General features: G+C 37.0%; 1 protein-coding gene across 2 annotated transcripts in view; it reads left to right on the plus strand.

The window, feature by feature from the left end:
- INTS8 (integrator complex subunit 8) overlaps positions 1-27,688 on the plus strand; it is a 48,120-nt gene that overhangs the window by 1,216 nt on the left and 19,216 nt on the right. For both annotated transcript variants that reach the window (XM_059394882.1, XM_059394881.1), the window contains exons 2-15: positions 396-570; positions 2,778-2,918; positions 3,434-3,505; positions 4,451-4,502; positions 5,364-5,546; positions 7,022-7,129; positions 8,458-8,613; positions 12,029-12,129; positions 12,547-12,688; positions 18,423-18,493; positions 18,856-19,031; positions 20,157-20,290; positions 21,934-22,044; positions 23,999-24,200. In XM_059394882.1, the coding sequence (XP_059250865.1) occupies positions 396-570; positions 2,778-2,918; positions 3,434-3,505; positions 4,451-4,502; positions 5,364-5,546; positions 7,022-7,129; positions 8,458-8,613; positions 12,029-12,129; positions 12,547-12,688; positions 18,423-18,493; positions 18,856-19,031; positions 20,157-20,290; positions 21,934-22,044; positions 23,999-24,200 (1,824 nt within the window). The remainder of the gene's footprint in view (positions 1-395; positions 571-2,777; positions 2,919-3,433; positions 3,506-4,450; positions 4,503-5,363; positions 5,547-7,021; positions 7,130-8,457; positions 8,614-12,028; positions 12,130-12,546; positions 12,689-18,422; positions 18,494-18,855; positions 19,032-20,156; positions 20,291-21,933; positions 22,045-23,998; positions 24,201-27,688) is intronic.

Below are 27,688 nucleotides of genomic sequence, written 5' to 3' on the forward strand. Positions count from 1 at the left end.
TGTAATTCAGCCTTCATAATCTCAGGTATCTTCTGTTTTGCATTGATGGAAACAGGTGCAGAGAGGTAACCTGATGCAGGTCGCACTAATTGTTAAAACAGTTCTAAAGATGACATGGCTTTCCTGTAATTAACACTGGAGACCTATAACCATTATGTTCTTACTCTGCAGGTGTTTTCTTCTGCACTAGTCTCCTACACTTTCTCCTTACCGCCCTTTCTGATCTCCGCTGTAATCCCCAAGCATACTTCTTAGAAATCATATTCCTTAGTTATTATAAGTACACAGCTGTTGAGGTTCTTTTTGTAGCCAAAAGCTAGTACAGGGAAACCATTTGCATCTTCATAATTAAAACTTAAATATAAGATTTTTTTTTTTTTTTTTTTACATCCTAGATCCTGCACCAGTTCAACTTATTGTTCAGTTTTTGGAACAGGCTTCCAAACCTTCAGTGAATGAGCAAAACCAGGTGCAACCTCCACCCGATAACAAGAGAAATCGCATTTTAAAACTGCTTGCTCTTAAAGTTGCTGCACATTTGAAGTGGGATTTAGACATATTAGAGAAAAGGTATACAATATTTAAAAGGAATCTGTTTTTGAAGTACTATTTAGATATTTTGGGTTATTTCTGTGTATGCTTATGATAACCAGCCCTTAAAATGCATATTATTTTTCTGTATTTTCTTGGTAAAATATGCAACTTTTTTTCAAAAGGTATAAAATATTTGAATGTTAGATGAATTTAAATCACTTTTGAAGTATAAACTTACCCATAGTGACTTAGTTTATCCTTATTATTTGATACGATGACTAGGGAAAATCCACACCTAAATGGTTTTAAATGTTTCAGTCTATTTTTATGTATCTGAAGAAAATTAATGAAAATTAATGATAGTCATTCTGTGATATAGATGATTTGCTTTTAAATAAATCAGTTATTTTTTACTGGTCATAAATCACTCACTAGGTCCCAAACTATTAAAATATCTTCGAGTCAATGCCTGTATTTTAACAATAAGTACTGTTAAGGCTATGCTTAGAAAACAACTTGTTTTCGTCCTCTTTTTCTCACAATTTAAAGAGAAAGTACTTTGTAAAATTCAAAAACTAGTGGAGGGGAGACAAGTACTTCTAACATTTTTGTGTAACTTTTGTTGCTTTTCTCCCAATTTTTTTTAAGTAATTTTTATACCCAACATGGGGCTCAAACTCATGACTCCCAAGATCAAGAGTTGGCTCTTCTACTGACTGAACCAGCCAGGCACCCCTCTCCATATACATATACATGTATGTATGTGTGTGTATATATATATATATACATATATTTATTGTTTATTTAAAGATTTTTTTTTTTAATTTAAAGATTTATTTTAGGGGTGCCTGGGTGGCTCAGTTGGTTAAGTGGCTGCCTTTGGCTCAGGTCATGATCCCAGAGTTGTAGGATCCAGCCCCGAACTGAGCTCCTTGCTCAGTGGAGAACCTGCTTCTTCTCTCCCTCTGCCACTCTGCCTACTTGTGCTCTCTGTCAAATCAATAAATAAAATCTTTAAAATATATGTGTGTATCTATATGTTTATTTATTTTAGAGAGGGAATTAGTGGGCAGGAGGGAGAGAATCTCAAGCAGACTCCCCGTTGAGCTCGGAGCCAGATCCCACAACCCTGAGATCATGACCTGAGCTGAAAACCAAGAGTCAGATGCCCAACTGACTCTGCCACTCCAGTGCCCCTTCTTTTTTCCCCAAATAACAATATCATGAACATTTCCCCATTTTGGTTTGTTGGAGATAATTCCAATCGTGGAGAATTTATTAACTGTTCTTCTGTTGATACTTAGTTTATTTCTACATTTTCACTCTAATAAGTCAGAGCCTTAAATATCTTTGTCCTTAAATTTTATCTGAGTTTTTGGTTATGTCCTTAGTACAGATTATTAAATTGCTGACTAAGGTGGTATAAACATTTTTAAATCCCATGATGGGTAGTGGCGGGTTGCATTTCAAAAGAGTTGTACTAGTTTATGCTCTCATTGGTAGTCTTTAAACACTTTTTCACCACCCTTCTGCAGCATTAAGCATTAGAATTAAAGGAAAGAATTCTTTAATCTGAGGAAGAGCCTGTCCATTAATAGGCTGGAGGTGTATCAAGAGATAGTGATGTGTTCAAAGAAAGTATGATGTATATGATACAGGTGGAAATTGAACACTGATGGAATATTTGATAAGCAACTGAATTCTTTTTAGAGGTGAAATTAATACTGTGGCTATGTTAATTTTTTGAAGTTTTATTTAAGTCCTCTCTGCATAAAGGTGGGGCTCAAACTCATGAACCCAAGACCAAGAGTCACATGCTCTTCTAACTAAGCCAGCCAGGCACCGCCTAACCCCCCCCCCCCCCGTTCAGTTAGTTTTTTGGAGATCTGTTCTGAAACACTCGTGGAAGACATGATTTAATGTTAAAAATTTGCTTCACAATAGTGAAGGGAAGTAGGAATAGAGACGAGACCAGATTAGCCATCAGCTGATAATTGTTGAAACTGGATGATGGCACATATTGGTTCGTTATATTCTTATACTTTTGTGTATGTTTAAATTGCTTTCATAATGAGATTTTAAAAATATTTTGAAATTTAGTATTTCTGTGTTGTTGAGACAGGTGAATAAAATGGCCCTGTGGATTTAGTCCTTTAGCATTTTGATTATGTTCTGTGAAAATACTGAATTGTGCATTTTATGCCTCTTATGCAAACATTAACCTTTTACTTCTTTCTTTTAAGTTTGTCTGTTCCGGTATTGAATATGCTACTAAATGAATTGCTGTGCATCAGTAAAGTTCCTCCTGGGACAAAGCATGTGGACATGGATCTGGCCACTTTACCTCCAACCACAGCCATGGCTATCCTTCTCTACAACAGATGGTAAATTTTTTCATAGACCTAAAATATGTTGGACAGCCTCTTTTTAATTGCACTCTGGCCTTCAAGGGTATGCCTTTTTTTATTTTTTTAAGATTTTTTTTATTTATCAGAGAGAGCACAGGCTGAGGAGTGGGGAGGCGGCAGAGGAAGTAACAGACTCCCCACTGAGCAGGGAGCCTGAATTGGGGTTCGACTCCAAGACCCTGGCCCAGATCATGGCATGAGCCAAAGGCAGACCCTCAACTGACTAAGCCACTGAAGTGCCCCTCGGGTATGCTTTTAAGGGTCCCCTATAACCTAGAGGTCTCTCAGAGGATCTTGTAAACTGTGAGTCTGGTGGTGGAGAAAATTGATGACTGCATAGTTGAGCATTCTGATAAAAATATGGATGATTTATGAAATTTTTATCTGAATTAAAACAGGATAATTTATAATACAAATGTTCTAAGGAGTACTTGAAATAATAAATGACATTTATAACGTATTAAATTTTCTTTTTTTTGTCTTTTCTTCAGGGCAATTAGGACAATTGTTCAAAGTAGTTTTCCTGTCAAACAGGCAAAACCTGGACCTCCTCAGTTAAGTGTGTAAGTTGGCAGATATGACCCTTTGTTGGTACTTTTTTCATCAGAGTTAAAAAAAATTTTTTCTTGCAAATTTTTAAAAACCCGTGGTACAGAAGGTGTAGAGTAGAACCAGAGGGCAGAAGGCTTGCATCCAGGTAGGTTTGAAGGAGTTGGAAGGGTAAGAGAATCAGGTAGGGTTCTGGACATCTAGAATAGAGAGCTCTAGAAAGATGGTAGGGGAGGGCGCTTTGTGAATTGTGCCTTTCATCTTTGGTGTTAGCTCATCTGCTCCAGAGTATTAAGATTTCTTTATATAATTAAATTTATGTGAAGGTGTATTTGTTCTGTACATAGAGAAATTATCTTAATATGTAAAATTGATAGGAGTTCACATGCTGCTTATAACCTGAATTTATCTGTATGTTTTAAACCTAATACTTAAAATTTAGGTAGTTTACCCAAATTTGTGGCTCGAGAGCATAGTTTCTAAGTTGATATAAATGAGCTTTTGCTGGCCAGTAAGTTTTAGTTTTAAATTGAGAATTATTATTTTTTTAAACACAAAGCACATGGGAAAATAATGGTTAAATTAGCATCATAATTGAGTTTTTATGGGTTTTTTTGTTTAATTTTTTAAAAGATTTATTTATTTTAGAGTGTGCAGGTGGGGGTAGGGGCGGAGGTAGAGATTCTTCAGACTCCCTGCTTAGCCCTGAGCTTGACTCAGGGACAGATCCCAGGACCCTGAGATCATGACTTGAACAGAAATCAAGTTGTTGGATGCTTAACCAACTGACTGCCCAGGCGCCCAAGTTTTTATTTATTTAGTTATCTTTAAGCATGAAAAGAAACAGCATTAAAAACATTTTTATTTCAATTCCAGCTCACGTTGAATAATGCTCTGACGCTTCGACTTTATAGTCCTTTGAGTAACATTTGATTCTTTTCAATCATTTTCTCTTTCAGTATGAATCAGATGCAACAGGAGAAAGAGCTAACAGAAAATATTTTGAAAGTAGTAAGTATTGGCATCAGTTATACTTTTATATTTCCGGGTTGCATGGCAGAGTATGTTCACATGCTGCTTATAACCTTAAGTATATGAGAATTGGCAAGGTCTAGAAGCAATGACATTTAGGTTTTTACTGTTAGAACATAGTTTGGTAATAATTGTAAATTGTATAGCTTTTCAGTGTTAATGGTGGTGCTTTACCATTTTTTTGTCAAATTGTCATGATACTTGAGATTATCACTCCTTAAGTGATATTTTTATATTTAATATTTCCCAGAATTCTATAATAAGCACATATTACTTACATTTTAAAATTACTTCTACAGTCAGGAAAATGTAGCTGTTACTTTTAAATCTAGTTAATATAAAAGTAGAAATATGGGAGTTACCATAATTTAAAAGTGATCTCTATAATTCTTTAGCACTTACAATGTGCCAGAGATACTCAGGGAAGATAAGATACCTTCTGTATCTATATCTGTATAAAATTAACATGCTCTGTAATATTTTGAATGTGGAAGAAGAAAACTGCATTATTTTATTTTTGTTACTAGTGCCTACTAAATGGATATCAGTGATGCATACAAATATTTCTGGAATAAATCAGTGGAAACAAAACTTTTAAAGCATTTTTCTTTCAATTTTCTATTAAAAAAATCTTTTCGATTTCATGTTTTCTAATTTCAAAATAGGAACTTCTGTATTTTTAAAAATTTAAGATAATCTCAACAGATCTAATTGCACTCCTGTGTTAAAAAATTTTTTTAATAGCTTAGTACAACAAGCTACTGAGTATCCTGTAAATATATTTTGGTTAATTTTCTGTGATTTATGTATTTTAATAGTTCTTTTATTGAATTCTTGTAGCTAAAAGAGCAAGCTTCTGATTCTATTTTGGTGCTAGAGGCAGCCCTTAAATTAAACAAGGATCTTTATGTCCATACGATGAGAACACTAGATTTATTGGCAGTGGAGCCAGGTATGGTAAATGGAGAAACAGAGAGTTCTACCGCTGGATTGAAAATCAGAACCGAGGAAATGCAGTGCCAGGTATTTATAGCTGTGTTTAATCAATGCGTGGCAAATTTTTGGGAGACCTTAAGTGAGATCATTCTAGCATTATTAATTTCTGCCTTTGTCTCTCTGATTTTGACTTAAGATGTTGTTTAAAACTTTGCATCATATGTATTTTTTGAAAGATTTTATTAGAGAGAGCATGAACACATGCACAACTGGGGAGCCTTGGGGAGATGGGAGAGGCAGAGGGCAAAGCAGATTTCCCGATGAGCAGGGAGCCCGGTTCTGGGCTCCATCCCAGGACCCTGGGATCATGACCTGAGCTGAAGGCAGAGGCTTAAACCACTGAGCCACCCAGGTGCCCCATTTGAAGACTTTTTAAAGAAAGATCTGTCTGGGTGCCTGAGTGGTTCAGTTGGTTGAGTGTCTGACCTACGGTTTCTGCTTGGGTCATGATCTCCAGGTTGTGGGTTGAGCCCCACAGCATGCTCAGCCCAGAGTCTGCTTGAGATTCCCTCTCCCTCCTTCAAATAAACCTTAAAAAAAAATCAGATTTGTCAGTGATGTGTAGAATAAACTTGAAACAGGATATAAGGAGCTGTAGGGATCTGGATTTGAGCCTGGCCTCTGCCAGTACTTGGTTATATGCCTGTAACCAGACATTGTCACTTTCTGGGTCTTGTTCCTGTTCAGAAAATGTTCAGGTTGGGTTAAATAATCTGAGTCTTTGAGTTTTGCATTTGGTGAATCTAGGCATAAATTTTTAAAGGTTCTTGAAGAAATAAACAGATTCTATTAGTACTTTCCCTGTTGGTTTTTTTTTCTATTTTTTATAGTTGAAATTTCTTATTATTTCACTCTGGCCATTTAGTTGCTCTTCCCCACTTTAAAGAGAGTGGAAATTGGGCCGCCTGGGTGGCTCAGTTAAGAGTCAAACTCTTGGTTTTGACTTAGGTCATTCTCTCCCTCTGCCCCTTCCCCCACTTGTGCACACTCCTGGCGTGCTCTAAAATAAGGTCTTAAAAAAATAAAAGAAGTAGAGATGGTAGAGAATTCATTATGATGGTGGATGCAGCAACGGTGATAGTAACATCTAGTTTCCAGTGGCAGCCCTAGCAAGAGTATAGCTCCTTGCTGCTCTCTGTGTAGTGCTGGTGGCCACATGTGGTAAGAGCTTTGGAGTCTAGTGTTGAGATGGCTGCAGTGCTCACTAGGTCACTTTGGGCTCTCATCTGGCTTCTTGCCTCCCTTGCCCCTTTTGTTTTCCAAGCCTGATTCTTTGGCCCAGTAATTCGAAAGGTCATTTGAAATCTTAAGAGTTAAATCTATTTTCTGCTTAAATCAGTCCACTGGATTCTGTTGCTTGTGACTAAGAACATTGTTTCATTGCTCACTGAAATTTTTTTTTCTTAATATATGTACCTGTGTTTTGCTGAGATAAACATAATTTTGTGTTTTGTTAGCTCTTAAAAATGAAAATTACTAAACAAATTTCATCACCATTTTAGGTGTGTTATGATTTGGGTGCAGCATACTTCCAGCAGGGCTCTACGAATTCAGCTGTCTATGAAAATGCCAGAGAGAAGTTTTTTAGAACCAAAGAACTAATTGCAGAGGTAAGTATAGTGATAACAGGCACAAGATAATCAGTCCTTAAAAAGTCCATCTATTTTTTGGCTTTTTCTGATGATAATAAAAACAAGTGTTCATTGTAGTACATTTGGTAAGTTTTAAAAAATACTGAAAACATTTTGAAAATCTGTAATACTACTGCTTAGAAATTACCCCTATTGTCATTTTAGTTTATTTTCTTCCTATTTTCATTCTTTGTTTTTATACAGATAAGCTTAGACTGACTATATTTACCATATTTTTACCATGCCCAAGTCTTTGGATAGATACTTAAATGTATTCTCTTCTGCTGTATAGATGAGCTGTGATTTACTTCATTTCCCTAATGTTTGGGCATTTATGTTTGCTACTTTTATTTACTGTAAAGCTATGATACTTCTGTCTCCAGGCATAAGTTTTTGTTTGGTTTAATGTCAAGTCAGTGGTTACTAAATTTGTAAAGGCTGTGAAACATAAAACCAAGTTGCTTTCCAGGTACATTTCTTTCAGGGTACTCTCATCTGCAGTGCAGTGTGTTTTTCCTTTTTCTTCCCCTTCCAGTTGCTAATTTGGTTGGGTGAGAAATAACAGTAACTTTAAAACATTTGCATTTCCGTAATTCTTAGTAAGGGTGAACTTTTTCATGTTTATCACTTGCATTTTTATTTGTATGATTCTGGCAACTGCATTATGAAGTATATAACTAGGTTTTTATGTGCTTGGTGCCTAGAAAAATTCCTATTTCAGTCTCTCGTCATCAGAGAAATTGATTAAATGTTCAAGAGATTTACTTTAAATCTATTCTAGATCTGTTGGGAATTCCCATTTTCCTTTGTCCAGGCATTCATCAGATTTGTTCTCCTTTTATGTTTTCTTAAGTATCTTAAGTTGTTTTTTAACAGTATTAGCTTTTTGTTAATGTCTTAATTGTCATATCTACTTAGAGTAAAGACGTCTGCCTTTTGTATGTTGGTCTGAAAACTAAACCAGGAGTCAGCAAACATTTGCAAAAGGCCAAATAATAGATACTTTAGCCTTTGGGCTATATTCAGTTTATGTTGCATATACTCATTTTTTTGTTGTGTTTTTTGTTTTTGTTTTTTTCCTTTACAACCTTAAATGTGGTTCTTAAGTCAAGGGCTCTACAGAAATTGACCACAGGCCAGACTTGGCCTGTGAACACTAGTTTGCTAACTCATGCTAATTTTTTATGGTTCCTCCATCCCTGAATTTTCCATTACATTTTCTTGTACTGTTAAAATGCATTGAGTGGGTACTAGACTGTTGTTTTTGTAACATTGATGGATAATGATGTATACTTCTTACTTTGCAGATAGGTTCATTATCTCTTCATTGTACCATAGATGAGAAGCGGTTAGCGGGCTATTGTCAAGCATGTGATGTTCTTGTACCTTCTTCTGATAGTACATCTCAACAATTGACTCCATATAGTCAAGTCCATATTTGTTTGAGATCTGGCAACTATCAGGTAAGATGTATGATAGGGATGTAATAGTAGTTGAAAAGTTTTGGAAACCAGGCAGAACTGAGTTAAAAATCTGGCATCGCCATTTACCAGTTGTGTGATTTGGGGCAAGTAAAACAGATTGACCTCTAAAATGGTGGTAATAGTTAACTCATTTCATAGGCTCCCTATGAGAATCAAGTGAGAAGTTATAGTTTATAAACTAAGCAGTGCCTCGTACAAATATTGACTCATTTTGATAATATCCTTTTTTTTTTAATTTATTTATTTGACAGAGAGAGATCACAAGTAGAGAGGCAGGCAGAGAGAGAGAGATAGAGGGAAGCAGGCTCCCTGCTGAGCAGAGAGCCCGATGCGGGACTCGATCCCAGGACCCTGAGATCATGACCCGAGCCGAAGGCAGCGGCTTAACCCACTGAGCCACTCAGGCACCCGATAATGTCCTTTCTTAAAGGTCAAGAATTTGCCCATATTAAGTAATTTTTTTTTTTAAGATTTTATTTATTTGACAGAGAAAGAGAGCTCACAAGTAGGTAGAGAGGCAGGCAGAGAGAGAGGAGGAAGCAGGCTCCCTGCTGAGCAGAGAGCCGGATGCAAGGCTTCATTCCAGGACCCTGAGATCATGACCTGAGCTGAAGGCAGAGGCTTAATCTGCTAAGCCACCCAGACGCCCCTTAAGTAAATTTTTAAAGAAACTCTGTAAGCAGAACTTTTAATTTTTTAAATTAAAAGTAGAGAATTTTTAGTTTTGTGGACCCTTAAGTCTTGTGTCTGACTTAAAAGTATGGCCTTATAGCCCATCCTTGTTAGTCACTGCAGATATTAAGACTGAAGAAGAAAGTGACCAAAGTGGTGTTGGTAGTTTTGGATGGTCTCTTACACAGCTTGCTTTACCAATGAGTGTGGTTGTTACCTCAGTTTTATCCATGCAAAGGGCTTAAATTAGTCTTGAGATTTTTATTGCCTCCTTTGGGTATATATTTTTAGTTTTATAATGAAAATCACTGGGAATTAGCATTTGTAGTTTTAAAATCTTTATTGGAAAGCTTTCTTTTTAGAAAATGAATAGTGCCTTCATGTTAGCTCAAAGCTGGAGTCATGAAATGACAAAGCTATAGCCTATCTTTAGTTTTGTCTCTACAAATAGGCTTTTAATCGAGCTTGTTATTTATTTTTAAATGAAATTAATTTTTTAAAAAAGATTTTATTTATTTGAGAGAGAATGAGAGAGTACAAGCAAAGGAGAGAGGGAGAAGCAGGCTCCCTACTAAGCAAGGAGCCTGATGAGACCTTTGATCCCAGGACCCTGGGATCCTGAGCCAAAGGCAGATGCTTAACCAACTGAGCTACCCAGTGCCCCTTAGCCAAGCTTTTTAGTTCACTCTTAAATAGAATTGATACCCCCCCCCCCCCGCAGAAAATAAGAGTAGGGATAGTACTTCCTCCCCCACCTCTGCCCCCTTTTTAAATTCTGCTTTGCCTTGGGGAAGAAAACTAAACTTTCTTAAAGACAGATTAGATACAGATGGATTTATATAGACATCTTTTAGTTATTATATATCCCTAGTACAGGCTCTATAAAGAGATTGGAAATCAGTTACAGAAAGATTCAGAATCTTAGGAGACTCTCTGGGGTGGTAAACCTTTGTAAACAGACCTTAGAAATATTACTCATGGATAGGCAAATGTTAACTGTGAATATAATGAAAAGCCAACATTTATAAATCAGAAGGTATTGTAATGAGTAGCTGGGAAGAAAAAAATCACAATTTTATTACAACTCTGAAATTTATCATTTCAGTTATGTATACAGGAGTATTGTAGAAATCCTATTTAGCCTGGTTTTAAAAATAGGGTTCTATTTATATAAACTCTGTAGTTTTTGTGCTGATTGTGTGGTTACTTGGTGGCGCCTGGGTGGCTTACTTAAGCTCAGTTAAGTCCAACTTCTGATTTCTGCTCAGGTCATGACCCTGGGCTGGTGGGATTTGAGCTGCTGTTCCATGTTTCGACTGCCCTGGGAGTGAGCTTAAGTGAGCCTACGTGGGATTCTCTCTCTCCCTCTCCCCACCCTACCCCCAATGAGTGAATGATGAATGAATATAGTTATTTGAACAGCTATAACAAATGTGTCTTCTTGCATGTGGGAAAAGTCTGTCTTGCCTGTGTGTAGGCCTACTCTGTTCATGTTTTGCTGTGGACAGTGCTTGCTCCCGAGTTGTGAAACCACCTTTGTCACTACGTTTTTTTTTTTTTTTTTTTTTAAGATTTTATTTATTCATTTGACAGAGGTCACAAGTAGGCAGAAAGGCAGGCAGAGAGAGAGGAGGAAGCAGGCTCCCTGCTGAGCAGAGAGCCCGATGTGGGACTCGATCCCAGGACCCTGGGATCACGACCTGAGCCAAAGGCAGAGGCTTTAACCCACTGAGCCACCCAGGTGCCCCGGTCACTACTTTTTTTTTTTTTTTTTTTTGAGATTTTTTTTATTTATTTGTCAGAGAGAGAGGAGCGAGAGCCAGCACAGGCAGACAGAGTGGCAGGCAGAGGCAGAGGGAGAAGCAGGCTCCCTGCGGAGCAAGGAGCCCGATGTGGGACTCGATCCCAGGACGCTGGGATCATGACCTGAGCCGAAGGCAGTTGCTTAACCAACTGAGCCACCCAGGCGTCCCTCGGTCACTACTTTTTTGATGGTGACAGTTGATTAGCTTTAAATGTTTCCAGAAATCCTCTTCCCTATCTCCATGTGTTAACACTCCTTTCAACCCTTCTCTTAAATTGCTTGATATCACTCCTTTCTCCTCCTCTTCAATTGCTTGATTAAGAGCTGACGCAAAGTCTGTATGGAGTGATATAGGTATTTTCTGTAATTCATTAATGACTATATTTTAAACCATTTAAATTTATTATAATTGTTTCTTTGTGTGCTTTTTCCAGCTCAGTTTTAATATTTTTAAAAGTTTGTTGTATGAACCTATGTTTAAAGTAGATGAGTATTTGAAGGAGAAAGTGAGTGAGCACAGAGGGAGAGGGAGAAACAGACTCCCCACTGAGCAGGGCTTGATCCGAGGACCCCAGGATCGTGACTTGAGTCACCCAGCACCCTGAATTTTTACAACTTCTAATAATGTACCTGGGTTGCTTTTGATTGATTCTTCCTTTACATCTTATTTTTGGCTCATTATCTTCAGTTTGAAAGGGCAGGGTTTAGGGAGTGGTAGGTGGCTGTTTTTATCCTCAATCTAATTTTAAAGTTTTAGAAAAGATTTTCCTAGTAAGATGATTTTCTTTCCTAGTTTCATGATTTTCTTCAATATATATTTTCCATTATAGAAAGACTTTTTTCTTCTTTTTGGAAAGACTGTTAAAGAAACTTTGCCAGGATTTTTGAACTGGATGCAATTTTATGTCTGTGTTCTAGGATGTAGTAAAGATTTTCATTGAAGATAACTTAACCTTCAGTTTACCTATCCAGTTCCGGCAGTCAGTACTAAGGGAACTCTTCCAGAAAGCTCAACAGGGGTAAGTAAGTAAATTGAAGAATTACTTTCTTATTTTTGGATAAAAGAGCAAGTGCATTTTGGGTTTATCAAAAATAACCTCCAAATTACCTATAAACTGTGACAGTAGTTTCACCTTTATTAATAAATGGGAAACTAACACAGTCAGAGCAGCCACTTTAATGTTCATCTAATCCATTTTAAAAGCACTTGGGAAAAATTAGCAGAATTTGGTTCTGTTACCTAAGCTGTAACTAAATCATCCCTTGACAGATTTAAAACTTTTCTGTTCTGCTCTATCCCCACCCTTGACATGTGCCTGAATAACCTAAACTCTGACCTCTCAAGGATAAATAACTCATTCTTGTCAGTTTGGTTTTGTAATATATACCTTTTATTAAGAAGAATGTATTAGTGGATCTACTTTTGTATTCTACAGAAATGAAGCTCTAGATGAAATCTGTTTTAAAGTCTGTGCCTGTAACACAGTCCGTGATATATTGGAAGGTAGAGCGATTAGTGTTCAATTTAACCAGCTATTTCTTAGACCTAATAAAGAGAAAATAGACTTTCTTCTTGAGGTAAGATACTTTTTCCCTTTTTGATGTGTAATTTTGCTATAAACATAACCGGTGACCTCTTAGTTGTCAAATCCAGTGCCCTCTTTTCTCTCTTCATCTGACTTGCCGGTGTTGGATACTCCTGACAGACGGTGCTTTCCGTCCTTATCTTCTGCTAGAGCTCTTTGCTGATTCCCCAGTACTAAGTTGTCCTTGGTCGTTCCTTGACGTCTCTTTTGCTCTCCCTTTAGTGTTTCTGTTTACAGTAGTTTTGGTTTTGGCTCAGTTATTTCATACCATTTTTGAATTCTTATTTAAAGCTTCAGTCACATGTTGACTAAACATTCCCAAATCATAACTCTAACCTCTTCTGTGAGCTCCAGAATTCGTGTTTTTGTTGGATCTTTCTACCTCTTTAACTGTCTTAATATAACAGACATTGAGAGAAATATAGAAAGCACAGTTAATACCAACTTAGTTCCAAAAATACAACATTGCCAACACTCTAGAAGTCCTTTTTATTTTTATTTTTTTTAAAGATTTTGTTTATATGTTTAACAGAGAGACTGTGAGAGAGGGAACACAAGCAGGGGGAATGGGAAAGGGAGAGCAGTCTTCCTGCTGAGCAGGGAGCCCGATGTGGGGCTTGGGGCTTGGTCCCACGATCCTGGGATCATGACCTGAGCTAAAGGCAGACGTTTAATGGCTTTAATGGCTTTAATGGCTCCAGGTGCCCCTAGAAGTCCTTTTTATGCCCCTTACCAAACCCTCTCCATCTCCCCTTGAGGAACCACTATCCTGCCTTTTGTGATAATTTTTTTTCTTTTCTTTATAGTTATGTCACCTTTATATGTACCCTAGAGAATATTCTTTAATTTGCCTTTTTCAAACTTTATAGAAATGAAATCATACAAAATGTATTTCTTTTCCTTCATTAAAGAATATGTTTAACAGATTTTTTTCTAAGTCGTATGCATTTATAGTTGACTTTTTTGTTGCTGTAAGATGTTAGCCGCTTAATATATTGTTTGTAACTATTTTCTATCTTTTCATCTTGTTGATGGCTTTCTTTGCTATGCAGAAGCAGATGTAGGCACAATTTTTTTGTTTTTTGTTGCCCTTGCCTTTGGAGTCCACTCCAAAAAAAAAAAAATCATTAAGACTGAGGTCAAGGAGCTTACCGCCTATGTTTTCTCCTAGTTTTATAGTTTCAAGTCCATTATTCAAGTCTTTGTCCATTTTGAGTTAATTTTTATATGTGGTGTACAGCAGTGGTCTACTTTCATTCTTTGCATGTTGCTCTCCAGTTTTTCCAGCACCATTTGTTGAAGAGGATTGTCTTTTTCCCCATTATTTTCCTGCTTTGCCAAATATTAATTGACCATATAATTATAGGTTAATTTCTAGGCTTTCTGTTCTGTTCCGTTAATATGTGTCTGTTTTTGTGCCAATACCATACTGTTTTGATTACTATAGCTTTTGATTACTGTAGCTTTTTTTTTTTTTTTTAAGATTTTATTTATTTATTTGACAGAGATCACAAGTAGGCAGAGAGGCAGGCAGAGAGAGAGGGGGAAGCAGGCTCCCTGCTGAGCAGAGAGCCTGATGCGGGGCTCCTTCCCAGGACCCTGGGATCATGACCCAAGCCGAAGGCAGAGGCTTTAACCCACTGAGCCACCCAGGTGCCCCTGATTACTGTAGCTTTGTGTTTTTTGTTTGTTTGTTTGTTTTGAGATTTTATTTATTTGACAGAGAGGGTGAGAGAGGGAACACAAGCAGGGTGAGTGGGAGAGGAAAGAAGGAGGCTTCCCACTGAGCAGAGAACCCGCTGCGGGGGCTCTATCTCAGAACCCTGGGATCATGACCTGAGCCGAAGGCAGCGGCTTAATGACTGACCCACCCTGGGGCCCTGGTTACGATAGCTTTGTAATAGAAGTTGAAATCTGGAATTGTGATGCTTTTCTTTTCTTTTTTTAAGACTGCTTTGGCTTTTCAGGGTTGTGTGTGTGTGTGTGTGTGTGTGAGATTCCATACAAATCTTAGGATTGTTTGTTCTAGTTGTGTGAAAAATGCTGTTGGTATCATGATAGGAATTGCAGTAAATGCGTAGATTGCTTTGGGTAGTATAAACATTTCGATAGTACTTGTTTTTCTGATCCATGAACATTTCTTTCCATTTCTTTGTGTCATCTTCGTCTGTCCCAGGACCCTGAGATCATGACCTGAGCCAAAGGCAGATGCTTAACCACTCTGAGCCACCCAGGCACCCCAAATTTTTAATTTTTAAAAAATTTTAATTCTAGTTAACATACAGTGTTACTTATATTCGTTTCAGGTGTACAATATAATAATACAACAGTTCCATGTATTATTCATTGCTCATCAAGATAAATGTACTCTTAATCCCTCTCCCCTTTTTCATCTGTCTTCCCACCCACCTCTCCTCTGGTAGTCCTCAAGATATTCTCTGTAGGTAAGAGTCGGTTTTGGTTTGTCTCTCTTTTTTCATTTGTTTCTTAAACTCCACATATAAGTGAAATCATATGCTATTTATCTTTCTCTGAAGCTTAGCTTTATACTCCCATTTCATCTACATTGTTACAAATGGCAAGGTTTCATTCTTTTTTAATGGCTGAGCAATATTCTGTTGTATCTATACACATCTTATCCATTCATCTATCATAGGACATTTAGGCTGCTTCCATAGTTTGGCTATTGTAAATAATGCTTAAGTAAACATGGGGTTTATCTATCCTTTTGAATTTAGTGTTTTTGTATTTTTGGAGTAAATACCCAGTAGTGCAATTACTGACTTACATGGTAGTTCAGTTTTTAATTTTTTGAGGAATCTCTATCCTGTCTTCTGTGGTAGCTGCAGAAACATGTTAATTTTAAGGGTTAAACTACCTTGGCTTGCTTGTAGTAAATTCAGCTAAATCATGACTTTTTAAAAAATTGAGATATATTGGGGCACCTGGGTGGCCCAGTGGATTAAGCCGCTGCCTTCGGCTCAGGTCATGATCTCAGGGTCCTGGGATCGAGCCTCGCATCGGGCTCTCTGCTCAGCAGGGAGCCTGCTTCCCCCTCTCTCTCTGCCTGCCTCTCTGCCTACTTGTGATCTTTCTGTCAAATAAATAAATAAAATCTTAAAAAAAAATTGAGATATAATTGACATGTAACATACTAGTTTTAGGTATATGTTCACTTTTTGAAACATATTGCAGAATTTAGTTTGTGATATATTAAGGTGTTTTACATTTGTGTATGAGGTTGATATAGCTATTTTTTTGTTCATGTCCTTCCTTTGATTTTGGTACCAAGGTCATACATACCTCATAAATAAATTGAGGGATCTTTTTCCCTTGCCTGGAAAAGTTCTCCTAAAAGTAAACTCATTGCTTCTTTAACTGTTTGGTAGAATTTACCAATGAAATATTTGGACCTGGAGATATTTTGTGTGAGGAAAGATTTCTGGCATTGCTTCAGTTTCATCAGTGGATATAGAGTTAGTGTATTTTTCCTGATTATCTTTAAGAGGTTTTTTTTGTTGTTTTTTTTAAAGAATTTATCCACTTAACCTGAATTTTTTTTTAAGAAGTCTCCATGCCCAGTGTGGACCCACTTGAACTCAAACCCTGAGATCAAGATCTGAGCCTGTGACCAAGAGTCAGACATTTAACCAGCTGAGCCACCCAGGTGCCCCCACTTCACCTACATTTTTAAGTTTATTATGTTTTTAAAATGGGTGGCTCATTCGGTTAAATGTCTGCCCTTGGCTCAGGTCATGATCTCGGAGTCTTGGGATTGAGCCCCATATTGGGTTCCTGCTCATCCGGGGAGTCTGCTTCTCCTACTACCCCTGCCCTCAACATGCACCCCCCACCCCTCTGCTTGGGCTCGCTTGCTCTCAAATAAATAAATAAAATCTTTAAAGAAAATAAAATGTTTACAGCATTTATAGAGATGCCCCCATTTCATGTTTTAAGAACTGAGCTTAATTAACACATTTGTTATATTGCTTATCAGAAGTTAACACCCATTCCCTAAGTTTCTTGATAGGTGTACAATGTATCACTTTGTTCGAATAAGCTATTGTGAAAGCATATTCAGGTATTACCTATAATAAAATCATTAGTATTTATAGTGTGGAGCAAAGTTATTGCTACGTATTTTGTACATCAAGATGTTCAGATGTGCAGTATGCTGATAATCTATTCATCTGTGCATAGTTCTTTTACAAGGCTGTTTCTGAGCATGGTACTTGAAAAATTACTGTTTTTTTCCTTTTTTAAAGAGGGAGGGAGAGAGGTGGGAGAGAATCATAAGGCGGCTCCACACCCAGCCTGGAGCCTGAAGTGGGGCTCAGTCTCCCAATCCTGAGATCATGACCTGAACCTAAATGAAGAGTCTTGGACGTTTAACCAACTGCGCCACCGAGGTGCTCCCTTTTGCCCCCCTTTTAATAACAGCCTTATTGAGGTACAATCACATATCCTACTGTTCACCCATTTAAAAACTACAATCCAGTGATTTTTTTTTAAGTATGTTCATAGATTACGCAACTTACCACCTCAATTTCAGAACTTTTCATCCTCCCTCTTCTACCTCACAACGAAACTCCATATCTGTTAGTAGTCATCCCTTGTATTCCCTCAGTGGCCTTTGCCCCAGGCAACTACTAATCTAATTTTATCTCTGGATTTGCCTGTTCTGAGCCTTTCATATAAAAGGAAATCATATGTTCCCCCCCTTTTCTTAAAAATTTTACTCATTTTAGAGGGAGAGTGTATGAGTGTGAGTGGGGGAGGGGCAGAGGGAGTGAGAAAATCCCAAGCAGACTCCACACTGAATGCAGAGCCCAATACAGGGCCCTAATCCAGCACCCTGGGTCATGACCTGAGCCAAAACCAAGAGTCATAACAAAATGTACTGACCCACCCAGGTGCCCCTTTGTGGCCCTTTTTTTTCTTTCTTTTTTTTTTTTTTAAACCGACTTCTTTACTAAATGTTTTCAAGGTTCACCCATATTGTAGCATGTATCAGTGCTTTATTAGTTTTTGTGGCTGAGTAATACTCCATAGAAGAGATACATTTTTCATTGTTCATTTTATGTCTCCATTAGTTGATGGACTTTAGGGTTCTTGGCTATTATGAGTTCTTGGCTTTTAGTAATGCTGCTGTGAACATTCTGTTTTTTTGTTAACATATTAGGGAATATTTGAAAATTTCCACCACTTAGGGACTTTTATACTGATGGCGTTGTTTTGGTTTATTGTAAGTAATAAATAAATAAATCTGATGAATAAACTCAGAATATTATGAGACTGTTATGTGTAATAACTAACATTTCCATAGTTTTCCTTAATTTCAGTCTTTATTTTTAAAACCTTGGTTATCTTCTTAATCATTGGTTCTGTATACTTTAGCTGTTACTGATCATTCAGCTATTTCAGATTAATCTTCTTTCACTTTTCTGACTGGAGCTACTGTAGAGTTTACCACCTCATAGAATTGGTTAACGTACTTTATATATTCTGGGAAAGCTTTATACCATGCTAGGTATGTTATTTTTTATATCATATAAATACCTGCAGTTGTTGAAATGATCGCATTCCACTCTCTCTCCCCATAATGATTCTTATTGATAAGTGTCTGAAGAAGGAGAACTTTGTTGTTTTTAAATGTAAACTTTTCAAACTGCAGGGTATATTTTTTAAAGTGCCAATATTCAAATAAAAATTACTCAAATTCCTAGGTATGTTCAAGATCAATAAATTTAGAAAAAGCTTCCGATTCTTTGAAAGGAAACATGGCTGCTTTTCTAAAGTAAGTGCTTTTTTTTCCCCTTCACTTTCAAGTTAGTCCTGTGAGAAAAATAACATTATTTTTTGTATATAACCTGCATGTTTTATAGCCAGGCAGTCCATTGAGAGCCAGTTAAGTTCAGATTTGTATAGTGACACAAAATTTAGGATTTATATTAGTTACTCCTTTTGTATATTTTGACACTGACTTCACAATTTTAAGTAAGGACCAAAAATATTTTTAAATATATTTCAAATATAATTATACAGTCTATGAAGTGGTAGCTTGTTAAATGGTTTATGAGTAAAGATTGGTTAATATGATTGCTTTTCCCAAACTAAATTATAAACTTCTTTTGTTTTACAATATTTTTACTGATCTAGGAATGTGTGTCTGGGGTTGGAAGATCTGCAGTATGTTTTCATGATTTCTTCACATGAGCTTTTCATTACATTGTTGAAAGATGAAGAACGAAAGCTACTTGTTGATCAGATGAGGAAGCGATCCCCTAGAGTAAATCTGTGCATTAAACCTGTAACTTCATTTTATGATATCCCAGGTTAGCTCTCTAGTCTGCTAGCGAAAATGTTGGCACATTTTGCCCCTCTATTATATTTGCCCCTCAGTGTATTTGAGGATGCCCTCTTATTTGTTTTAATTTATACTTATGTCAGTAATTAATTAGAAATTTACCAGTCTTCTGTAGTCGTATTTCTGTCTAAGCATTAAGTGCCGAACTCTGCTGAGTCTATGGTTAATGGAAATTGAGGCCTAGTTACATACAAGATTCTAGCTGGGAAAATAGAGTGATTCTGCTGCTGCTGCTGTGTTCTTGGAGGTAAAAATGAAAGCTGGGAGGGAGTGGTAAAGGGTCCTGAAACTAAAAAAAAAAAAAAAAATACAGGTTCTCATGCGTTTCAGTCTGCAGTGCTGTGTGACACTATCTGCTGACTATGCATTCCTCTTTGGCAACATTGCTATGTTTGCCTTATTTACTTGATGATTTTCTTCCATTTTTGCTTTTATATTATGGCTACAAGTAGAAAATACTATGCTCTTATTAAGAAACGTAATATTTAGAGCTTAATATATAGGTGAGTCAGGATGCATTTGATTTAACAAAACAAAATTGTAGCTGCTTTGAACCTTACTAGGAAAATGACATTAAGACCTAAAATGCTGGGAATGGATTAATGAAGACTGTATCTGAATGTCGAGTTGTAATTGGGGATTTTAATGAACTTCTTGGTTTTCTGGGAAGATAGTGCCTCCACCTTCTCTTACTCTCCCTTTAAAAACCACATTTTTAGTATTTACTAAAACAAAAATTTATTTATACATGCCTTTGTTAACACATTATGTTTGAAAGTAGGAAACTGTCTACATAAGTTAATTTTTTCGTATATCCTACCTAGTTCTTTGAATCAGTTACTGGTTTTTATCTTTGTTTATATTTTCGTTGTATTTATTTATTAAATGCAGACTTAATACAAACTGTTAGGTTTTCTGTATGAGGATAGAATATGTAATTTATGATGAATGAGTTCTGAAGATGAGAGCTGTTTCTCATACTTATAATACTTAACATACAATTTCTCTCAATGAATTATCATTCTTATATTTGTAGGATTAAGGATTTCTTTGAATTAAGTCATTATTGAAATGGAAATCTCTTCTTTCTTAGCTTCAGCAAGTGTCAACATTGGTCAGTTGGAGCATCAGTTGATACTGTCAGTGGATCCCTGGAGGATTCGACAGATTTTAATTGAATTACATGGTATGACTTCAGAGCGCCAGTTCTGGACAGTGTCTAACAAGGTTAGAAACCCTTTGTCAAGAACACATAAGAAAATCATACTTATTTTCTGATGTAATTTATTTATTTTAGAAAAAATTTTATTTGTTAGAGCGCATATACACCAGTGGGGGAAGAGGCTCCCTCCATAACTTCTAAAAATAAGTTTATGTCTTATTTATTGTCATAGCATTTCTATATACTTTAAATAAAGCTGTAAGTGTCTGTATAAGGAATGTTCTTTCTTTCTTTCTTTTTTTTTTTTTTTGTCAGAGAGAGTGAGCATAGGCAGAAAGAGTGGCAGGCAGAGGCAGAGGGAGAAGCAGGCTTCCTGCTGAGCAAGGAGCCCAATGTGGGACTCAATCCCAGGACGCTGGGATCATGACCTGAGCCAAAGGCAGCCGCTTAACCAACTGAGCCACCCAGGCGTCCCTGTATAAGGAATATTCTTTATGCATTAGGTAGCTGCTCCTTGCTATGTGCTTCTAGAGTATTTTTGTTTTTATGAATACCCTCTTGAAGTCTAAAGCCTGAAGGTTGAAACTGATTCATTAAAACTTCTTTATGGGACATTTTTTGCTTTATATGTTCATTTAAAAATGCCCAGCCAATGGATTTACCTGTTTCTGAGTTACCTATTTAAAAGCTTTCCTGCATGCAAAGTGCGCATGAAAATAACTTTTAGAACACCATTTCAGTGGAATGTAGCTAAAGATACAAAGGTTACAGGAGAAATAAAAGTAGTATGGCAGTACTTCTAACTCACTGCGTACTTCTCTGCTAGAAATGTAGTAAAAAAGCAGCCAGAAGTTTATGTATATTTTATGGGATTTGAACATGTAAGTGCAGTGAAATGAAAGATTTCTCTGAACATTAGTGCTGGGCTTCATTAGTGTTGATGTTTCTGTTCATGCTCATTCTTAGAGATGAACAAGGGTAGCATAGTGAAGAGGGAGTTCTGATCTGACTGCCTGAGTTTGAATCCTGGCCTCTATCCATACTAGCTGTATAATCAGTCTTGGGCAAGTTATTTGACATTTGTGTGTTTTGCTTTTCTTATCTGTAAAATGAGGATAATAGTACCTACTTAATAGTATTTTGGTGAGGATCACATAAATTAATAGATATACGCCTAGAGCTTTTATTTTCTTCTTTTTGTCTATAGATTATCCTTTAGAAAGTTCCAGTCCATTTAATTTATTACTGGGTGATAGTGAATATGTTCATTTTGATTAGTATTACATTATGGCTATCATTTTCCTTTCACTACAGAAGTGACCCTTGCCAATCCCTTTAAAATATGATTAAAGATAGGGAGGGCACGTATTGCATGGAGCACTGGGTGTGGTGCAAAAACAGTGAATACTGTTACGCTGAAAAGAAATTCTAAAAAAATATTTTTAATCACCAGTTCTTCAGTTTTTATAATTGCATTGTTTTGCCTTTAAATCCTGTATACCACACTATATACCCATTTTATTTTTAAATTTTCTGAAGTTTAATTCCAGTTAGCGTACAATTTTATATTAGTTTCCACTGGACAAGCATCTTTAATTAAAAGACTTTTTCTTGAAAAAAAAATGATTAAAGATTATTGAAAGATTCTTCCCTAGATTTGCCTTTCTGTGTGTGTGTATGTGTATTTATGTATTTTTATCTCTTCTAGTGGGAAGTGCCTTCCGTGTATAGTGGGGTTATCCTGGGAATTAAAGACAATTTAACAAGAGATTTGGTTTACATTCTCATGGCCAAAGGTTTACACTGCAGTACTGTTAAGGTAAGTAAAAGCGTACATCAACTACTGGTTAAGAATGTGCTTTATTTCAGGGTCTGACCTAAAAATTGATGGCAATATTATGTCCTTTAGTTATGAACTTAGTATATGTCTTCAATTATTTGGGTCTCCAATTTATTTATGTCTTTATCTCTTTTAATGTGTGTGCTAGGTTTTCACTCAAAATCTAGTATTTTACACTCAAAGACACTTCCTAATTTGGACTAGTCACAATTCACGTGGTCAGTAGACACGTACAGCTAGTGACTACCATATTGGACCATACAGCTCTAGGTAATTGTGGAGCTCTTGACAAGTTTATAATAGGGGGCATGTCATTGGCAGCTTTTCTCTTTCCATCCCTAAAGTAAGTAACATTTATTGGGCACGGAGAGACTCTAATGCCGTTTTCATATATATTTATTCTTTAACTTATTACACACACACACACACACACACACACACACACTGTGTAGAAGGTGTTATCTCAGTTTTCTAGGTGAGAAATCAGTCAAAGGTATTAAATTAACGTCACTCAGCTAGTAAGTGGCACAAGTCTTAGAACGGATAAAAGAGAACAGAGGGAAACATTTAGGAGGTAAAATCTAGAATTGAGGGCGCCTAGATGGCTCAGTGGGTTAAAGCCTCTGCCTTCAGTTCAGGTCGTGGTCTCAGGGTCCTGGGATCGAGCCCCACATCGGGCTCTCTGCTTAGTGGGGAGCCTGCTTCTCCCTCTCTCTGCCTGCCTCTCTACTTGTGATCTCTCTCTGTCAAAAAAAAAAAAAATCTAGAATTGATTGCTTACTGATGTGCTATGGAAGGCAGAAAAGAATGGGGAGCAATGCTCAGCTTTTTGCTTTGGATGCCAGCAAGTGAATATTCAGAAGAACATTTTTGAAGGATTGATTATTCATTTTTACAATGGTTAATTTGGGCCTGCAATGAGAAACAGTCTAAAGCCTGGGGAATGGTCTGGGCTACAGATAGAGATTTGGTAGGCCTGAGGGATGACCCAGGGAGAATATACAGAATCGAGGGGATACAACATTGGGTCCAAGAAACAGTGGCATGATGGGTATGAGGACCAAACAGAGGTGGAGTCCTAATAGCCAAGCGACCAGACAGACTATCAAGAACAAGGGAGTGGGCAGCACTTGGATGCAGTCCTTAAGTCCTGTAAGATAACTAAAAAGTGTTGAGTAGTTTGCACAATTAGAGTATCTTTGTTTAGTAAGAACTGTTTTTTCATTGTGATGGGGGTAGGGGCCAGATTGTAGGAGTCAAGGAGGCACGTGGGAGGAGAGAGAGAAAGAATGAATGAAGACTACTCTTTGAAAAAATTAGAAGCAGATATGTAAAGAAAAGGGTTGGACTTAGTGAATTTATTTGATTTATTAGCCAGTTATATGAACTAGTAAGCTCGTATGCAAAGATTGTAGAATGTAAAACCTTACTGAAGAGTGTAAGAATGTAAAACCTTACAATTACAGAATTGTAATTCCAATTCTGAATAATCTAGGTGTGTAGTAGGGTACTTGTCATAGAAAGTGTATGCATTCTCTATATACATAAAAGTATGTGACGTGTATAATTTATGTGTGTGTATATAACATGTATAGCTTATGTATATAAAATATATGTATATGATACGTATATAAATTATGGAAAAATTTTTTTGTTTTATATTTTATGTAAAACTTGTTTTCTATAGCATGTTTTTATACTGTTTATTGGCTTTTTAAAATTGTATACTGTAAATTGGATTTTTTAAAAGAAGTAAGTATTGGAATAAATCAGTGACACAGATGATAAAAAGATACTCTAGCCTCACTCTCTGAGACAACTGTTGTTAACCATCTAAATTAGTTCTTCTCTTTGCTCTGTACTTAGAAAAAATGCACAACTTTTTTTATTCCGGAGGAAAAGTAATCCAGTGATCTGTTTTTTCTTTCTGTAGGACTTTTCCCATGCCAAACAGCTGTTTGCTGCTTGTTTGGAGTTGGTAACAGAGTTCTCACCGAAACTTCGTCAGGTCATGCTGAATGAGATGCTGCTTTTGGATATTCATACACATGAAGCTGGAACCGGGCAGTCAGGAGAGAGGCCTCCTTCTGATCTTATTAGTAGGGTGCGGGGATATCTGGAAATGAGGCTTCCTGGTAAGATGTTCACAAAGTCAAGTTTCAGAAATGCAGTGCTCAACTAATCGTAGGGAAGAACCTTAAACACTTGCTTGGCTTTTTGCCATTCTTCAAAAAGTTACTGCTCTCCTAAAACAGAATTCAGATGTGTTCTCTTGAGAGCATCAGAGATAATGGAGGAAACTATTCATTTCCTAGGATTCCCATAACAAAGTATCATAAGCTAGATGATTTAAAACTGCAGAAATTTATTCTCTACATTTTTGGAGACGAGATATCTGAAATCAAGGTGTCTGCGAGGCTGTGCTCCCTCTGAAGGCTCTGGGAAAGAATCTTTCCTTGGCTTTTTCTAGCTTCAGGTGGCTGCCAGCAATCTATGGCATTCCTTAGCCTGTAGCTTCACACTGCAGTCTCTGCCTCCTTTGTTACATGGCTTTCCCATGTGTGTGTCCTCTTTTAAGGCAGCAGTCATTGGGTTTAGGGTGTGTCCTAATCTGTGTGATCTCATCTTAACTAAGTATATCTGTGAAGACCCTGTTGTCCAAGCGAGGAAACTTAGGTCTCAGGTGGAAATGAATTTTGAGGGAACACTGTTCAGCATACTATAAAACTATATTGCAATGTTAAGATATTCTGTTAACAAAGAATTAAAAATGTCCTTGTAAGTATAGGTTGAACATTTAATTCCTCATTACCATCATAGAAATTATGAAAATCATTGCCAGGGGGTTAGGAACTCACTTGTCACTTTAGGAACAGACCTTCTGTGTCCAGTTATAAGTGTAAATATGTTATGATAAGGAGCTTACATATATAAATGATCTCTGTTGTATGTAAATCTTGCTTAGTTAAAGCAATTTTACATGTTTAAGTGATAATTTAGAGCAATTAAATCATACGGTACACATTAAAGCTATAAAAGTGAAGTATAAAGGAAGGTGCTTAGTAATGTGCAAAAACAGAAATGGCTCTGGCCCTCTGGGGCTTTTGGGTGAATTTGTTACTACATTCTGATTTCTAGCAGATATTACAACTTTTTGGCACTCTGCTGATAGAGTACCTTTGAGCTTTAATGCATCAGTGCCCTTTAATGTCTTAAAAATGGATCCAGTAATATATTGGCACTATCATCTGACACATGCTACTGTGTGTGTTTTCTTTTTAAAGGTGGAAGTTTGGTTTTTTATTTATAATTTCTCTAAAATGTAAAGTAAAAGGAATTTTTAAATTTTTAATTTTAACATTTGTTGAGTGTTAGCTGCATGTCAGATGTTGTTGGAGCAGCTTTAGGTGCAGAACTCATTTAGTCCTTCTGGCAGCTCGGTGAAGTAGGTACTTTAATTATTACTGTTCATAAATCAGGAAACAGGTACAGAGAGATGAAGGAATTTGGCCAAAGTCATGTAGTAAGAGACTGAAGAGTGATTTGAATCCATCAGTCCTGGCTAAGCCTCTTTTTTTTCACTCTTTGAAATAGATGGGAATGCCTTTAAATAAGCACAGGTCACTTTATACCACCTTTTTGACCTTTAAGTAGTTTGGAATTCACATCACTTTTTTTTTTTTTTTTTTTTTTTTTAAGATTTTATTTATTTGACAGAGATCACAAGTAGCAGAGAGGCAGGGATAGAGAGAGGAGGAAGCAAGCTCCCCGCCAAGCAGAGAGGCCGATGCGGGACCTGATCCCAGGATCCCGGGACCATGACCTGAGCCACCCAGGCGCCCCATATCACTTTTTTGTTTGTTTGTTTTTGATCCAAGACTCCTAGCACTGCATGTAATTTATATAAATTCTTACCTTGCTGGATGTTCAGCTGCTTGTCCCATAGTTGGTGTTACATTTAGTGTTTAAAATGGAACTGCAAGGATGTCATGTATTGTTAGGAGAAAGAGGCATAGGCCTAGTGCCTTGCTTCAAGCCTCAGTTACAGACTAAGGTCCCTGAGTTCAGCAGACACCTGGCAGTTGTGCACCCCACTGCCACTGTGAGAGTCGGGGTGGGTAGGATGATCTCTCCAGCAGGGGGAGGGGTGCACACGAAAGGTGACATCTCTTTCATAATCCTCCCTCTTTTTTTTTTTTTTTTTTTTTTAAGATTTATTCATTTGGGAGAGTGGGGAGCATAGGGAGAGGAAGAAAGAGAAAAGCAGGCTCCACACCCAGTGCAGAGCCCAGCAAAGGCTCAATCCCACCAGCTAAAGCAGAAATTTCCCAATTTTAATACCTTTGTATTAGCTTACTTTCTATTAAGACGTGTCTTTGTTATGTTCCTAGGATTTCAACAAAATTGAATTCTAGGTCTGTCCTGGGTGCCTGTTATATCATAGGACTCTACATTTAGAAATAATGATTAATTGTATTGCAGATGCTCAAAGGGAAGTTTAATCTCCAAATCATTGCTTTTCAGGCTGTATCAGGATTCTCCCTAGATTCTGATTTATCTTTAAGAACCATTGCTCTATTATTATTGGGGAGTGCTGGGTGAATAAAGGAAACCTTGGAGCCAAATGCTGTGTGATCTGCCTTTGGCAAAACGTAAAGAACTCAGTGACATGCATGCATTGGGGATACTAATTTCACTTCTGTCTTTGTTCTTTCTTGACGATGTTGCAAATAATGTATATTTTGCTGTGTTCCTATGACTCTCTTTGTCCTGTCAAATCCTTTTTTCGGCAAAGTGAGATATAAACTAATAGCCACAGTCTTTTCTAGAAAGACTACACTATTAATACAGTACTCAAGGAGTTTAATAGCTCTCCCTATTTTAAGTTAACATTGTTATTTAGTATTCTTTGGGATTTTTCTTTTTGCTGAAGTACATTAAAACATGAATATTGGAGCACCTGGGTGGCTCAGCCTCACATCTGGCTCTCTGCTCAACTGGGAGCCTGCTTCTCCTTTTCCTTTTTTCTGCCTCTCTGCCTACTTGTGCTTTTCGCTCTCTGTCAAATAAATACATAAAAATCTTAAAAAAAAAAACCCTGAATATTCTATACTTTGAGCTATGAAAATTTGCAGCATATTTAAATAGTTAAGGTATATTATTTAATCTCAAAGGAAATTATGTGCAAAAGTTTTTTTTTTTTTTTGGTCCAAAACAGTTGAATTCTGGGTGATTTTTTATTTTTCCCCCTCATCACTTTTTTTTTTTTTTTTTTTTTGACACAGAGAGATCACAAGTAGGCAGAGAGGCAGGTAGAGAGAGGAGGAAGCAGGCTCCCTGCTGAGCAGAGAGCCCAATGCGGGACTCGATCCCAGGACCCCTGAGATCATGATCTGAGCCGAAGGCAGAGGCTTAACCCTCTGAGCCACCCAGGCGCCCCCTTTTTTTTTTTTTTTAAAGATTTTATTTATTTATTTGACAGAGATCACAAGTAGGCAGAGAGGCAGGCAGAGAGAGAGAGAGAGGGAAGCAGGCTCCCTGCCGAGCAGAGAGCCCGATTCGGGGCTCGATCCCAGGACCCTGAGATCATGACCTGAGCCGGAGGCAGTGGCTTTAATCCACT

The sequence above is a fragment of the Mustela nigripes genome, chromosome 3, assembly GCF_022355385.1.
Source record: "Mustela nigripes isolate SB6536 chromosome 3, MUSNIG.SB6536, whole genome shotgun sequence".
NCBI lineage: Eukaryota > Metazoa > Chordata > Mammalia > Carnivora > Mustelidae > Mustela > Mustela nigripes.